Consider the following 16,619-nt stretch of genomic DNA (forward strand, 5'->3'; position numbering starts at 1 on the left):
TCTGCTCTCCCCAAATCTCACTTCTCACCATTACCCTGCTCAACAGCACTGTCTTTCTGCTATTCCTTGAAGACTCCAAGCACACTCCTGCCTCTGGACCCTTGCACTAGACATTCCCTCTCCTTTCCTTAGGTAAGTGGGTGTCTTGCTCCCTCACTTCAAGGTCTCGGGTCAAATGTCACTTTTTAAAAAATATTTTTACTTAAGTATAGTCAGTTTACAATGTTGAGTCAATTTCTGGAGTATAACATAATGCTTCAGTCATATAAGAACGTATGTATATTCGTTTTCATATTCTTTTCAAATGTCATTTTATCGGGAAGGTTGTATTATCAGTATATGTCAAATAATCATCCTAACTCACTCCCACCAACACTCCTCTCTTTCTTGTATTTTGCTGTTTTTCTTCATACCATTTTCTCCAACACACACATACATACACACACCCCACACACATACAAGTTATATTCCGCTAATTGTAAAGCTACCTGGCAGCTACCTGCATTTATATGGTATAAAATGAATACATATTCTTAAGGTCTACAACACACTATGTGTCCTGACACCCAACCTGCACTCAGAACAACCAGACTTTAACTAAGCTCTTGCTAAATCTACTAAAAGTGTAAGCCACAGTGCCAGAGAGATACGAGCAATATGAAGAAGCAGAGGAACCACTCCCAATTAAAAGATCAAGAGAAATCCTCTGAAAGCACAATCAAGGAAATAGACACTAATGGCCTACTAGATCAAGATTTCAAAAAAGGAGTGATCAAAGTACTAAAGGAACTAAAAGAAATATTGTTATTGTTTAGAGATATAAAATATGTCAAAAATGAAACAGAAGCTATAAAGAAGAACCAAGTAGAATTAGTAAACTCATTTGCTGAGATGAGAGCTGACCTAAAGGCTGTGCAAAGCAGACTAGATAATGCAGAGGAACGAATAAGTGACCTAGAAAACAGGACAACAGAAAGCACCCAATCAGAACAGCTGAGAGAAAAGCAAATAAAAACCAATGAAAACAATATAAGGGACCTATGGGATAATATAAAGCATGCCAATCTATGCATAATGGGGGTTCCAGAAGGGGAAGAAAGAACAAAGGGGATTGAAAAGGTATTTGAAGAAATTATGACTGAAAACTTCCCAAACCTAAAGGAATCAGATATCCAAGTACAGGAGGCTCAGAGGGTCCCAAACCGGAAGAACTCAAACAGACCCACACCAATACATATCATAATCAAGATGGCCAGAGTCAAGGATAAAGAAAGGATTCTCAAGGCAGCAAGAGAAAAACAGTGAGTGAGTTACAAGGGAACCCCCATAAGGCTCTCAGCTGATTTCTCTACACAAACACTACAGGCCAGAAGGGAGTGGCAAGATAGATTCAAAGTCCTGAATGAAAAAAAGGTGAAGCCTAGGATACTCTATCTAGCAAGGCTATCCTATAGAATAGAAAGAGAGAGAAAGAACTTCCCAGACAAGCAAAAACTAAAAGAGTTTAGCAACACTAAACCCATGCTAAAAGAAATATTCACAGGTCTACTCTAAATAGAAAAGAAGCAGGATGCTACAAAAATGAGAAACTTACAACTGGAAAGGAGATAACTGCCATGAATTACAAAAAGAATAAACACAAAATTGTAAAAGAAGACATCTAAATCAATAAGAGTGGGAGAGGGAAGCAAGGAAAGCCACTGTGGAAAACAGTATGGAGATTCCTCAAAAGACTAGGAATAGACTTACCATATGACCCAGGAATCCTGCTCCTGGGCATATATCCAGAAGGAACCCTACTTCAAAATGACACCTGCACCCCAATGTTCACAGCAGCACTATTTACAATAGCCAAGACATGGAAACAGCCTAAATGTCCATCAACAGATGACTGGATAAAGAAGATTTGGTTTATTTATACAATGGAATACTACTCAGCCATAAAAACCGACAACATAACGCCATTTGCAGCAACATGGATTTTTCTGGAGAATGTCATTCTAAGTGAAGTAAGCCAGAAAGAGAAAGAAAAATATATGAGATCACTCATATGAGGAATCTAAAAAAAAAAAAAAAAAAAAAACAGAAATACAAAACAGAAACAGACTCATAGACATAGAATATAAACTTGTGGTTGCCAAGGGGGCGGGGGTGGGAAGGGACAGACTGGGATTTTAAAATGCAGAATAGATAAACAAGATTACACTGTATAGCACAGGGAAATATATACAAGATCTTGTGGTAGCTCATAATGAAAAAAAATGCGACAATGAATATACATATGTTCATGTATAACTGAAAAATTGTGCTCTACACTAGAATTTGACACACTGTAAAATGACTACTACTCAATAAAAAAAAGTAAAAAAATAAAAAATAAAAATTAATCTACTAAAAGTGAGGATTTCACGAAGTGTGGGTGATTCTTGAAGAATGCTTAACCACAACCTCTGAGATTATCTGGCTCAGACAATCCATTTTCACTTGGAAAACTAAAGCAAACATTGACTGCCAAAGCTATACTTTCAACTGGCATCTTTCACCATAACAAACTTATCAGCTTTGTTTTTGTAGTGAGGTAGTGTATTTGATTACACAGATTGCCTCCCCAATATTGTTAAATACTGGGTAATAAAAGAGTCCTTAACAATTGGGCCATAATATGTCTTCAGACAGACCTAATTTGAAACAAAATGTTGACCTTGGTTCTTTTGATCACATCAAGCTGCAATAATAAGAAAAACCAAGGGGACCATGTGGTCCCACAGAGGCAGCCCACTGGCCTCAAGGTAAAATGCACGCAGAGCTGGGGCCTGGACCTGAAAGTGTGCGGGCGCTGAAACCACGACCCCATTCACGCTCCCCTCTCCTCGGCCCAGCACAAGACAGCAGAGCTGCTGAGAACACGTGCTCCGCAGCTAAACTGTCCGGTTACTCCTCACCCTGCCCTGCAAAGCTGACTGAATTTATTCCGCCTCAGTTTCCTCGTCTGTAAAATGGGGAAAATAGCAGCACTCACCTAACAGGCTCACTGTGAGGACCAGCACACAGCCAGGCCCACTCAAGGATCTTCCTCCATCAGTACCACCACAGCATCGCTACTGCTACCAACAGCCACCAAAAGCATATCCAATCTCAGCATAAACAAAGCCACAGAAATGAATGAGAAACCAGACTGCGTAAGATCACCCTCAAGAATAATGAAAGTTCCCCTGCTACACTGGTAGAGCAGCCACAAATCTAGAAGAAAATCTAGCAGAAGACATCAAAAATCTACAAGAAATGTACAGAAATGGTACCTGAAAACACACTTAAGAAACTTAATCTGAGGCAACAACCTTAAATACACCGATGTCTATCACAGTTATTTGTTCTAGTGACAAAACGGAGACAAATTAAATAGTAAACAGGAAGGCAGAGACTTCGTCGAAAACTCTAAAATGTCTGAAATTTTAATCTGCTTGCAGATTAATTTAACTGCAGATTAAAATAAATTAGCTTGCCGCAGACCCACAGATGCTGACAGAAGACACAAGACTCCTGGCTCAGAAACAAAGGACTTCATTGCTCTCTGCACAGTGGGGAGCAGGGGCGCCACGTCCGAGGGACACGCGGAGCAGCCCAGCGGATGCTGCACACAGAGCCGCGAGTCACAGGCAGGAAACTCAGAGCTCAGGGCGTGAGACACGCCAGTCTTCCAGAAGGGCTGCTAACAACCCTGACCAACCTCTGTCCCAGGGGGAAACATTCTTCACTATCCCGGACAGCAAACAAATCTCCCCTTTGCCCAGGGGAGACACTACTTCTCTCTTCCAAGGCTGGTTGCTATAAAATCACCCTTGAAAAGACAGTTCAGAACAAAAGTGCTGAAATGTTTAAGACTCACAGAGAATTAACCACCTCCCAACACTAAATAACTTCTAATGCATCCACACAGTGTGAGGCCGTGCGGTCATGACAAATCTCCTTTCAGAAGAGTGTTTATTATAGTGTGAGAAAAATACTAAGAGTATACTGACATACAAAAACAGGTTTTCACTCCCCCCAAATTACATACACACACACACACACACACAGAGAAAACTAATCTCATTTTGTTTTATATTGTTTTCCTGTTTACATATAAAGAAAAGGGCTGACAATATACACAAAATTAACAGCAGTTCTTCTTGGCTGTTGAGATTATGCATGGCTTTTACTTTCTTTCTGCTCTTTTGAACCAAATTTTATATAATATTTCTATAATTTTTGAATCATTAAAAAAAAGGCTTTAAAAAAAATAGACATGGATATGACACCAAAAGCACAAATGACAAAAGAAAAACTGGATAAGGTGGACTTCATCAAAATTCAAAACTTTTGTGTTTCAAAAGACACCATCAAACAGTGAAAAGAAAGCTGAGAAAGGGAGACATCTGCACGTCGTACATCTGATTAGGGGTTTGTATTCATAATATGTAAAGCTCAGTAATTAAAGAGACAAATAATCCAATTAAAAATGAACAAATGGTGCATGTATCTTTCCAAGTTACAGTTTTCTCTGGATATATGTCCAGGAATGGGATTGCTGGAACACATGGTAAACTCTATTTTTAGTTTTTTAAGGAACCTCCATACGGATCTCCCTAGTGGCTGCACCAATTTACATTCCCACCGACAGTGTAGGAGGGCTCCCTTTGCTCCACACCCTCACCAGCATTTATTATTTGTAGACTTTTGGCAACGGCCATTCTAACCAGTGTAAGGTGATACCTCACTGTGGTTTTGATTTACATTTCTCTAATAACTAGCGATACTGAGCATCTTTTCAAGTGCCCATTGGCCATCTGTACATCATCTTTGGAGAACTGTCTATTTAGGTCTTCTGTCCATTTTTTGATTGGGTTGTTTGGGATTTTTTTGATACTGAGCTATATGAGCCGTTCGTGTATTTTAGAAATAAATTCCTTGTCAGTCACATTGTTCACTAATATCTTCTTCCATTCCGTAGGTTGTATTTTCATTGCATTTATGGTTTCCTTTGCTGTGCAAAAGCTTTTAAGTTTAATTAGGTCTCATTTGTCTATTTTTGTTTTTATTTCCATTACTGTAGGAAATGGATCAAAAAAATACTGCTGCGATTTATGTCAGAGTGTTCTGCTTATGTTTTTCTCTAGGTGTTTTACAGCATCCGGTCTAATACTTAGGTCTTTAATCTGTTTTGAGGTTATTTTTGTATATGGTGTTAGAGAACGTTCTAATTTCATTCTTTTACATGTAGCTTTCCAGTTTTCCCAGCACCACTTATTGAAGAGACGGTCATTTCTCCACTGTATATTTTTGCCTCCTTTGACCATAAGTGCATGGATTTATGTCTGGGTTTTCTAACCTGAAAACTCTAATTTAAAAAGATTCATGCATCTCAATTTTCATAGCAGCACTATTTACAACAGCTGAGACATGCAAGCAACCTAAATGTTCGTTGACAGATGACTGGATAAAGAAGATGTGGTATATTTATACAATAGAATACAACTCCGCCATAAGAAAAGAATGAAATAATGCCATTTGCAGCAACATAGATGGACCTAGAAATTATCATATTAATTGAAGTCAGTCAGAGAAAGACAAATATCATATGATATCACACGTGGAATCTAAAGAAAAATCATAGAAATGAAATTATTTACAAAATGGAAATAGATTCACAGACAGAAAAAGTTATGGTTACCAAAGAGGAAGGAGGTGGGGAGACATAAATTAGGAATTTGGGATTAACATATGCACACTACTATATATAAAACAGACAAACAATAAGGACCTACTATATAGCACAGAGAACTATATTCAGTATCTTGTAATAACCTAAAATGGAAAAGAATCTGAAAAAGAATAGATACATGTAAGTGAATCACTTTGCTATATACCTGAAACTAGCATATTATAAATCAGCCATATTTCAGTTAAAAAATAAAATCACACACACAAAAACCAAACCCAAAGGATTTGAATAGACAGTTCTCCAAAGAAGATATACAAATGATCACTAAGCACACAAAACGATGCTCAACATAATTAGTCATTACAGAAATGCAAATAAAAAACCAAGATGAATATCACTTCACACCCACTAGGGTGAATAAAAGGGAAAGACAATAACAAGTGTTGGCAGGGACATGAAAAAACTGGAACCTTTACGCATTGTTGGTGGGATCTTAAAATTATGTAGTCACTTCCAGAAAATAGTTTGGCAGTTCCTCAAAACGTTAAACATGGGGTTACCACCTGATCCAGCAATTCCACTTCTAGAGAAGTGACATTCCACCTAAGAGAAATAAAAACATGTGCCCACACAAAAATTCGCATACAAAAGTTCACAGCAGCATTATCCAGCACAGCCAAACAACAGAAACAACACAAACGTCCAACGACCAATGAACGGATAAACAAAACGTGGTATGTGCACAGGACAGATAAAAAGAAACAAAGTACTGTACACGCTACAACTTGAATGAACCTTCAAACATTATGCTAAGTGAAGACAGCAAGCCACAAAAGACCACATATTCCATGATTCAATTTACATGAAATGTCCAGAAAAGGTAAATACACAAAGACAGAGAGTGCATTAGTGGTTACTGCAAGTGGCAGGAGGGAGAAATGGGGAGTTACTGCTGATGGGTGTGGGGGTTCTTGTTGGAGTGACATGTTCAGAAATTAGATGGTTGTGATGGTTATGTAACTGTGTACATACAAAGAAGCACAGAACTGCATACTTTAAAAAGAGTTAATTTTATAGTATGTAAATTCTCTCAGTAAAGCTGATTTTAAATATACACACACCACACACACACACACACACACACACAAACCAACTACTGAAACGGAGAAAAGATGTAAATAGATAATTCAGAAAAATAACAAAATGGTCAATAAACATACTTTAGACAATGCTTCAATCGCACTAGAAATTTTTTTAAAATGATGAAATAATGAGGTGCCATGCCCTCTTTAGCAAATATTTTCTTAAAAATAATAAAGCAATGGTACACTGAGAAAGACACTATATCCTATTTCTGAAAACTGACATATTTTTGGAAAGTCATTAGTCAATATATATCAACCATAAAACTGTTCATCTCCTGTGACACAGTAAGTCCATCTAGGGTTGTATCCTAAGGGAATAGTGACATATGCAAATAATAATAAACAAGATAATTCACCATCATATTATTGGAACAGCCTTAAGGGGAAATGGTTAATGTGATAATGACATTCCATAGGATAAAAAATTACACAGTCCTCTAAAAGCATGTTTTCAAAGACCACAATAGGGTCAGTTAAAAGAAGCACACTACAAAATCAAACTGGGTGATCCTGGATCCTAAACAAACAGTTTTTGAGTATTCATTCAAAGAAAAAAACGTCAGAAGGAAATATTCTCCAATATTAACAGTGGCTAATCTCTATGTTTTTCCCAATATAGGATCAAAAGTAAGCATAATTTCATAACCTGAAAATGCATTATTTTTTAGTGCCGATGGAATAGCCACACTGAGAGACACCAATAAAGCCAATCTCCTGGTAACTCTATTGATCTCTAGTACAGAAAGATCTTGTGAACAAGACCACTATTGTCAAACGGGAAAATGTCTTCCAGAAAGAACAAAGCATAAAAGGTAGCGATTACTTGGCCAGGATCCTAGACACATTAGCATCTATCTGGTACTAAACCAAACTCTGTGAAACACGTCAAGCTACCCTAAAAGCCCTGGAGGCTTTATATATGAGTAATACTTGAACCCAAATTATCCCTAAGCTTCTTGCAGGGTTTTTTCTTGCCAGAAAAAAAACTTTTTTCAGAGCGGCAAAGAAAGCCAGGCAGTGCAGTAGACTCTCAAAAGTCCACTGTGACAAGTACAGATAATGTTCGGTGGCCTCACTTCACCCAACTGCAAAGTAGCTTGTCCTGGGAACATTTTTCTTTTCCTATGCAGGAACCATTCTGGAAGAGAAACACCCAGCTCAGCATATGCTCTGTTCAAGGCTTCAGTTAAACACACACACATATCGAGAAAGGAAGATGAGGGAAGGATTCCAGATTATTTACGTGTGTCTGTCTCCTTAAACTGCACTCCAGAGACTGAATCAGAGCACAGAGCTGGGATGGACATCGCACAGTCTACCAAGAGGAAGTGAATGACTGTCATTGTAGTAGGAAAACAACTGTACATTCTACACACATTTCCTTTCCTCTGAAAATAAAACCCTGCTACCCTTATGGTAAATGTTACTTCAAACCTACAGTGTGTCAGACAAATTTTGTCTATACTCCTCACAAGCCACCTAACATGTGAAACCATGAAATCTAAGGCAGGCTACCCGCAGGGTATGATGGAAGCCAAAAACAACAATGAATATGACCATCAATAATTATACATTTTACAACACAATCTCTGTCAGCAGTATTGTTTCTGTTTTCCATTTACACTAGGATAGTTTTGCACTTAAAAACATAAAATGCAATTGTTTAAAATATCAAATCACTATGTTGTGTAACAGGAACTAACTCAGTGATGAAGGTTAACTACATGATGTTTAACTTCAAAGAATCGTGTCATCATTTCTATCTTAATCGCTGCTAAGGTTTTCAGTGTCTCTGGAGTAGTAATGACTTATTACAATACGCCATATTTACACAACTGCCTGACAGCACCTCCAGTGCTCCCGGTCCTCCTTGGCGCCTGGCATGTTAAGACTCAGCTCTTCCAAGAAGGCTTCCCTCAACCTGTGTCGTGGAGTGGATCCCTCATCCATCCCCTCTCTGCCCACTGTCCCCTGGACACATCTCTCTCCAGATTTACAACCGCCTCCCTTCCACACCAAGAGCTCCCTGGTGCTTTCCGCTCCCAGGACCTAACACGGAGCCTCTTGCAGGAAAGGTTCTCAAATGCCTATGGAATGAAATGAATGGATAAATGGATCAGATCCACTAATCTCGGTAGTTTTTTATAATTTCTTCCACCTGCATTATCCTAAATATTAATGACTCTCAACTCAGTGAAATTTCAGACAATCGTGCATTCCCCCCCATTTCTCTCATTCCTCATAGAAGGGGATCTCTGGTTTGAAGTAGCACACTGCCTAGAGGGTGTTTACAAAAACCACTTTTAAGAATAAGTGAGAACACTGCTTGCTCTTCAGGTTGGCACGCATGGCTTTGTACAGAATGAGTCTGAATAGATGAGAAAAGGCCTTCACTCCCCAAATTCCCATTCCACAGGAAAACAGCATCCAGGCTCAGGACACCCTATCACTCCTGCCATTGACATTCACATCAGGTATCATTTTTATCAAGAGCCCCCTTCATCATGACAAAGAAGAGATGCCCTTGGCAAGGGCAGAACGAGTCCATGAGTTAAACGCCTCATTCCGGAATCAATTATTTAGCACCACTTAAACCCTGAAAGCTTTGAGCCACCTATTTTGCGGTTTATAGCACTCTCCTCTAAGTTTACAGTTTCCTGATTGTGAAGTAACAACTTAATTCCATAGGGCAAAATCAATACAATTTAAACTTATTGTTGCAACTGACATTTTCCAGCAACCTAAAAGATTTATTCTTCCACTGACATGAGATCACTGTAAAGCTGCTTTTACAAACAGGCACTTTAGGAACCATTCCAGAATTTAGGAATGCGTTTTTCTTACTGGACTTACTGCAAAGCAATGGCCTCAAGAGATGAACAGGATCCCTGGGGCCTCCTAAGTTCTGACCACTCAGACCCAGCTTTGACTTAACTCTGTCAAGGGCCTAGATTTTGAACATGAGATCATCTGGACGCACAAGGAGTTGTAGTGGCAGTAAGGAGAGAGAGCCAATAGGCTTCTGAAATAGATTTTCTCACTAGGTTAGGGTTTTTATCAAAGAGGAATGTTTCTCATCTTTTTCATTCTAAATTATCTTACGAGTTCAACTACGAGTGGAAAGGTTGTTTGGTACAGCAGTCAATGTTCCCAGTGTTACTTAACTGAAATGATCAGGGACCAGTTGCTTTCGTTGAGTTGGCAAAAGCTGGTGTTTAAAACACAAGTAGACGAATCTGTAAGCTTCAACCCACTGGAAAAAGCAAGCAGATGGAAGGATTGATAATAACATTCAATCTACAGCGAACACTGACCACGAGTTCCGTGTAACAGCCACTGTAGCTGATGGCCTGCAGCTGGAGAAGCAGGCGGGCAAGTTGGGCGGGTCTGGACCCTTAGATTCAACAAGCGTCAATGCATTCGATTCACCTGCAAGTAACTAGTTTCCTCGCACCTGTCATTGGGAAAGCTTGTTTCTCTTTCAACTGCCCCGAGCAGCCAACAGGGAGGGGGAAAAAAAAAAGCAGCAACCAGAAGGGAGCGTTTATCAGCAGAGAAGCAGCCCCATTACTCAACAGACAACTGGGGTTCCCTCCCGTCCACCCCTATGTCCACTGCGCACCCCCAAGGACAAGAGGTTAGATCCTGCAGCAGCCAACGCTAGGCCTGTGAGGCAGCAAGAGGAAGCCCAGCCTCCCGGGGAACCGGGAGATGCTCGGGCGCTGCCTCCTCCCTCCCTCGCGGGCGGTGCCGGTTCGGCCGGCGCAGGGCAGGGAAGCTGGGCCTCCGCGGGCTCAGCATCCCTCCTCCGGCTCCCGCTCGCCCTTCTCCGCCCGCACCCGTGCCACCAACCTTGGGCGTGCGGATGTGCTCCATGGCGGGCCCACGTCTGCAGGTCCCAGCCGGGCGCGGCCTCACGTACCTGCGCGCGTCTGCAGCGCGGCGGGAGGGGCGAGGGGAGGGGGCTTCGCGCCCGGGAGCCGGCGGGCCGCGGGCTTGGCTCCGCCCCCAGGTGCGGCGGCGCCCGCGCGAGGACGGCGTGCGGGACCCCGGGCGCCCGCGCGGCCCTAGAGCGCGCGCCCGTGCTCTCCCGCCACCTGCGCCGCCTGCCGCCGCCCCACCTAGTGTCTGCTGGGGTCGCCCTGGCAAGAGCCGCTCGCTTCCCTTCCAGAGGGGCAGCCAGCGTAAGACTGCGGGGCTGCTGCTCCCCAAGACACAATGGGGGCCTTGTGTCGGGTGTGGCGTCTTGGAGGAGAGATGGGACCACGCGCGGCTCCACACCGCCCATCGGCTTCCTTCCAGAGCGCCCCAGGATAGGTGGGACGTCAGGGTGGGGCCGGAAAAAGGCTGCCACAAGCGCTCCATATCCACTGTGGCCTAGTGGTTTCTGTCCGTATATTTCAGCACATGAGCAGCCGGCAGAGCATTTGGGAGGAGAGCAAAACTTTTAACAGCAGAAGTGTTAGCGGCCCAGGAGGTGCTATTAAGTCAGGCATCTCACATCCACCTGCGACTTCACTGTTGGAACTGTTGGAAGAGACGCTGTTGGAAGAGACGCTTTTCCTTGGCACCGTATTGAGTGCTCATTTGCCATCTTCCTTTAGCGCTAACTGAACTGGGAAATACAGATACAAAGCATCCATTACAAAGTATCCCTTTTCCGTTTACGATATTGCGTAGTTGTTGCCATCGTTATTATTAAGCCATCGGGAAAAGTCAAAGAGAAGAAATAGCCCCCTCCACCTTTTTTTCTTAAAACCCTATGTGTGCAACGATAACTGATAGATATTTCGTAAAACTGTACATAGTTCTTAGAATAATACCTATACAATGGTTTCCTAGCTTTTACTCATCTCTCTTTCCACCTGGATTGTAAAATTTTTTGGCTGTGACATTGTTCCTTATCTCTTTTTGTCCAGTACATGGTAGACATGTCACAGCCTTCCAAATAAATGTTTATTTACTCAGTACAATGTTGCTTTTTTTTTTTTTTTAATTTCCAAATCACCTTCACAGGTCTTTTATCATTTCATCCTCCTTCTGCTCTGGGTAGGAGGCAGTTTGGACAAGTACAATACACTGATGTTTGCATGTGACAAAACTGACCCAGAGGATAATTTCTTTATTACTATAAAAACACCAGGAATAGAGTCAGGAGCATTCTGGTTCCAGTTCAGCCTCTGGCTTAGGTCTCCTCATTTGTAAAATGAGAAAGTCACCAGCCTGAACGATCTCAAAGTTAACTTCCATCTCCAAATTCTATCAGTACTAGGAATTCTATATCCATTTTGAGGGGAGTGCATTCTGAATGGGATAATGATCTTAGAATTATATGATTTCAGGGCTCTCTAGCCCTCTACAAGTGGGCCAATCAGAGGTTTACTTGTTGAGTAATTTTTACATACAGGTATTTCTGACCTTACATATTACCATAGGTTTTTAAAGCACCCAGAACACACATTGGTAGGTGAAAATCCGAACTATTTAAATAGCCTAATACTAAGAAAAAATTTCCAGATTAGTTCACAAATACATCTTCCTTTAATCATAGCTATAAAATCAGCAGTAGATTAAAATGAGTCAAGAATTACATTCAAATTATTAGGATAAGTTAATGTACAATAAACTAAAACTAAAATGACAAAAGGGAAAGAAATCTCTATAAGCAAACATTTTGATCTGATAGAATAGTTTTCTGAGGAACCCTCCTCGACTTGTCCCCCAGCCCCATTTACTATCCAGCTTATTAGATCACAAACTGCATTTAGCCCAGACAGCCACGCTGCACTTTCTGGTACTTACACTGCCTCATATCACCACATTTCACTGCTTCTCTGAACCACCACCCAGTGGGGCAGAAGAGACTAGACAAAGCAGGAAGAGCTGGAGGGCAGTGAGGCAGGGGAACCCAGAGTACATTGTTGAAACTGCCGACTGTGTCGATCCTAAGAAGGGCAGAAAGTGAAATCAGCCATTCATTTAGTTAACAAACTTCGATATTAATGGACTGATGCACAAGATGCTGGGAGATCGAAGGAAGACCCAGAGGAGAAAGATACTAAATTCCATAACAGTAATATGGGTATCAACAAGGAAGTGAAAGGTAGACCAGTAAGATGGCAACAGAGCATGTGGAAATGCCAAAAGTAGCCTCAAGGAGATTGGTCTACTCCCAACATTTTCTGTATTAATTATACAGAAAAGACTAGGTAAACTCAGGATCATATACTTAATTCCTCAAGTTTGATATCTGGTGTGTTTGGAATGAACAACAGGTCGTTTGGATAAATGTTGCACCTCTGAGTCTCCACAGAGCAGAAATCTCTCCACCTGGCCCCAGAACCAAGAAGTAAGAATGGGGGGAAAATGCATAATTTGCAGATGGAGCCACAACCAGACTTACACTATGTCACTGTTGCCCAGTGAGATGGAAAATGGCTATTTTTCTCTAGCATTCGTGAATCCTGGATGGAAAATAAGTATATTTCAACATAACCCTTTTTACCATTAAGCAAAATATCCAACAATCAGGTTACGACCTCACTACCTGCATGCTTATCACACTGTTTCTCCCCTTGCCAGCAAACAGTGTGGTTGTCCTCGCTTTATCATCAGTGACTCACATTTCAGTGCTTCTTACCTTTGTGGAAATGGTGGGTATGACTGAACACATCAATATTTAATTCTCAATTCCTTCACAGGCACACAGGAGACTACACTTTTCAACTCTGTCACTGTCGGGTGGGGCCATGGACCATTTCTGTGAAAAGTGGCATGTGTCACTTTGAAGCCAAAGTTCTGCAAACCCTGTGTGGCCCTTCAGCATTCTCACCCCTTGTCTTAATATTTGGAGATCTCATCTTGAAATTATCGAGAAAATAATGATGATTAATTCGCTCCAAGTAAAGAACATGATTGTGGCCCCAAACTATTCAGTAGCAGATTGAAATGAAGAGAAAAATAGACTGTTTCCCCAAGTTGTTACTTGCAAGGGAGCTACTCTGAAGAGTCAGGCTGATTCTCGTGAGTGAAAACAGCACATTTTTGTGGTAGTTGCATGAAGCCACTGAGACTTAAAGGTTGACTAAGTTTTACACCTACCCTAGGCCATCCTGACTTTATAGAGAAGGGAAACTGAAAGTCAAAATAATGTACTATCTCTCCCTTCTGTGTCACTGATCTTTTTAAAGGGGGTTGTCATCAAAGAGCTCTAAGGATAATGTGTCATCGGCCAAGACCTAAACTACTTTATTGTATATTACCAAACTTCCTCTGGAGAACATCTTTAAAAATCTGTTATCACAAAGACATTCCATAGTTGCAAATAATATTGCTATAGGCATTTTAAAACACAAACTTGAGATTCACTGGGAACATTCCCAAATTCTGTGATCTTCAGTGGCCTGAGGAGATTTGGATACTTATCAAGCACTTGCAAGACTTTTTCCGGAATTCTTACATTTCTCCTGAGGCAACTAAAACCTCTGATTTGGAGTGAAGTCAAGAACTGTTTCCTCCGGGGGGTAGTATTGCTAATGATTACAAACAATAAATCCTATTCAGCTCTGCTGAGCCTAATGGTCCTTGAGGGCACACATCCCCACATGAGCCGAGCCTCAGCCGGAAGCGTGTGAGACCCAGACTGACATGGTCAGAGGGGTTTCACCTGGAGAAAAGTACCCTCACCTTCAGGATTTTTATAAATGTGATGATGCAGAATACTGATGCATTCTCTGGCCTCGCCCTGCCCCAGAGACAGAGAACAAGCCCTCTGTGGATTGCATGCAGCACCGCCCTTTTTCCAGGAACCAAAAGGGAAATTCTGGGCCAGCAGAAAAAGAGCGTTTACTCCATGGACAGGCAAGGTTTTAAAATAGACTTTTGTATTTTGTTCTCCCTCCAAGAAGGCGCATTGCTCAGGCCCAAGCCTGTGTCCTCAGAGCACTGACTGTTTATTCTCTTCCCACTGCTGTCCCTTCTGCCATGACTTTGGTGCAGATGATTCCCAGGTCAATACTGCTAGTCCTGAATTCTCTCTGCCTCACATCTTATATTTCTATCCAACTGCTGAGAACCTCCACCTGGACATCCCATCAATGTCACAAACGAGGTGTGGCAGACAGCCCTATAATCAAATCACAGCTTCATCATGCACTAGCTGTGTGACCTGGAGCAAGCTTTCAACCACTCAGCCTCTGTTTTCTTACCCGTAAAATGGATAATATCTGTATTGCTCTGTTTCTCAAGCCGAGGAGTAGGTATCTCTCTATATACAGAGACGTTTATATGTCTGAGGTAGTACAAAATAAAACAATAGAAATGATAAGAAAAAAATGGAACATACTTATACCTCCTTCTTAGGGTGGATGTGACAATTTTTGACAAGATCGAGCATAGATTTTGTGACAAATATTTACTGAGTGTTCACTGTGTGCCAAGCACTGGGGATAAAACTGAAAACCAAAGCAATCACAGTCCTGCCCTCAAGGTGCTCCCGTCTAATAATATCAGTTATCACCATCATCATCATCAGCAGCATCATCTTCTGCCTAACATAAGCCTTCTCTTGATTTTATTACTTCTCCTATTGATCGCACTCAAGTTCAAAACCTTCGAGTTGCTTTTGGCTCATGTCACTTACTGGCCCCACATCCAGACAGATGTGGGTTCCTCCTCCACATCATTTCCTCAACTTTTTTCGCTGTCATTGCTCTAACTCAGATCCTCATTAACTCTTCCTCATTAGAATATTAGCTTCTGCTGCCCCATCATTCTTCATGAAAAGTAACTCTAATCACATCACTCTCCATCTTAAAAAACTGTCAAGTGGTTTACAATTGCCTCCTGAATGAAGTACCATCTCCTTATTCTGTCACCTAAAGACCAGCTACACCCCACCTTTCTCTTTTACAGACTCAGTGGGTAAGTCACTGGCTCTTATTAGGTGTTCGATAAACACTTTTTGGAAGGTACCACTTAGTCAGGCAATCACTTCCTACATCCTGAATTTGCTTACCTTTATGTCTTTGCTCACCCTTGTCCCATCTATCAAATCCTTTGAGGTTCATTTCAAAATTTACTTCTTCCAAAATAACTCTTGTCTGTTCATTCCAATAAGCAGAGATCATCATAAGCAGTTTGTTTTCATCTGGAAGTGTAACTGTATGCATCTCTGTCACAGCTTGTCCTCAGGGGACCTTGAGCCGTCCACTATTCCAAGAACCATACTGGACAACATCATGCTGATTGGATGAGTGAAGAGAAAGTCGCAGGGGGTTCCAAGATGGCCAAGTAAAGCACATATGTGTCAAGGGGGGGAGGGGAGGAGATACATTCTGGGAAAATTCAGGGTCCTGCCATCTCGGTGAAGTTTCTAGACATCCACAGTAGTCTGGGACGTGTTGAAATAGCTTCCCCAACATGACAGGCAAGTTGCTTCACATTGCACCCCCCTTACCTATTAAGGAGCTAGCCATCAGGGCCGGCAGCTCTGGACGGGACCTTGAGTAAGAAAACGCTCTCCAGCTGATGGGAGTTGTGGTAGAAACAGAGCTCCCAGTGGCCTTTTACCCCAGCGGATCCAAATACACTCAAGGCAGAGAGGGGCGCGGTGAGGGCCCCAGGCAAGCTGCAGTTAGAGTTTGGTTATTATGGGTCTCCCCAGCCTCACAATGTTTTTGAGCTAATTTTTTTAAGTTTTATTTTATTTTTAGTTGCGGTAAAATATACATGAGCTTTACCATGTTAACCAAATAGCCGTACTGTTCAGAGAC

The 16,619-nt window shown here is 41.6% G+C and overlaps 1 protein-coding gene across 2 annotated transcripts in view; it reads right to left on the reverse strand.

The window, feature by feature from the left end:
* The window catches only part of MTMR7 (myotubularin related protein 7), an 85,946-nt gene extending 75,093 nt beyond the window's left edge, over nucleotides 1–10,853 (reverse strand). The window contains exon 1 of one of the 2 annotated variants that reach the window (XM_010995708.3): nucleotides 10,699–10,853. In XM_010995708.3, the coding sequence (XP_010994010.1) occupies nucleotides 10,699–10,722 (24 nt within the window). In that variant the 5' untranslated portion in view covers nucleotides 10,723–10,853. The remainder of the gene's footprint in view (nucleotides 1–10,698) is intronic. The other variant, XM_010995709.3, reaches the window with a different exon arrangement.
* Nucleotides 10,854–16,619: the final 5,766 nt, after the last annotated feature.

The sequence above is a fragment of the Camelus dromedarius genome, chromosome 22, assembly GCF_036321535.1.
Source record: "Camelus dromedarius isolate mCamDro1 chromosome 22, mCamDro1.pat, whole genome shotgun sequence".
In the NCBI taxonomy this organism is placed as follows: Eukaryota; Metazoa; Chordata; class Mammalia; order Artiodactyla; family Camelidae; genus Camelus; species Camelus dromedarius.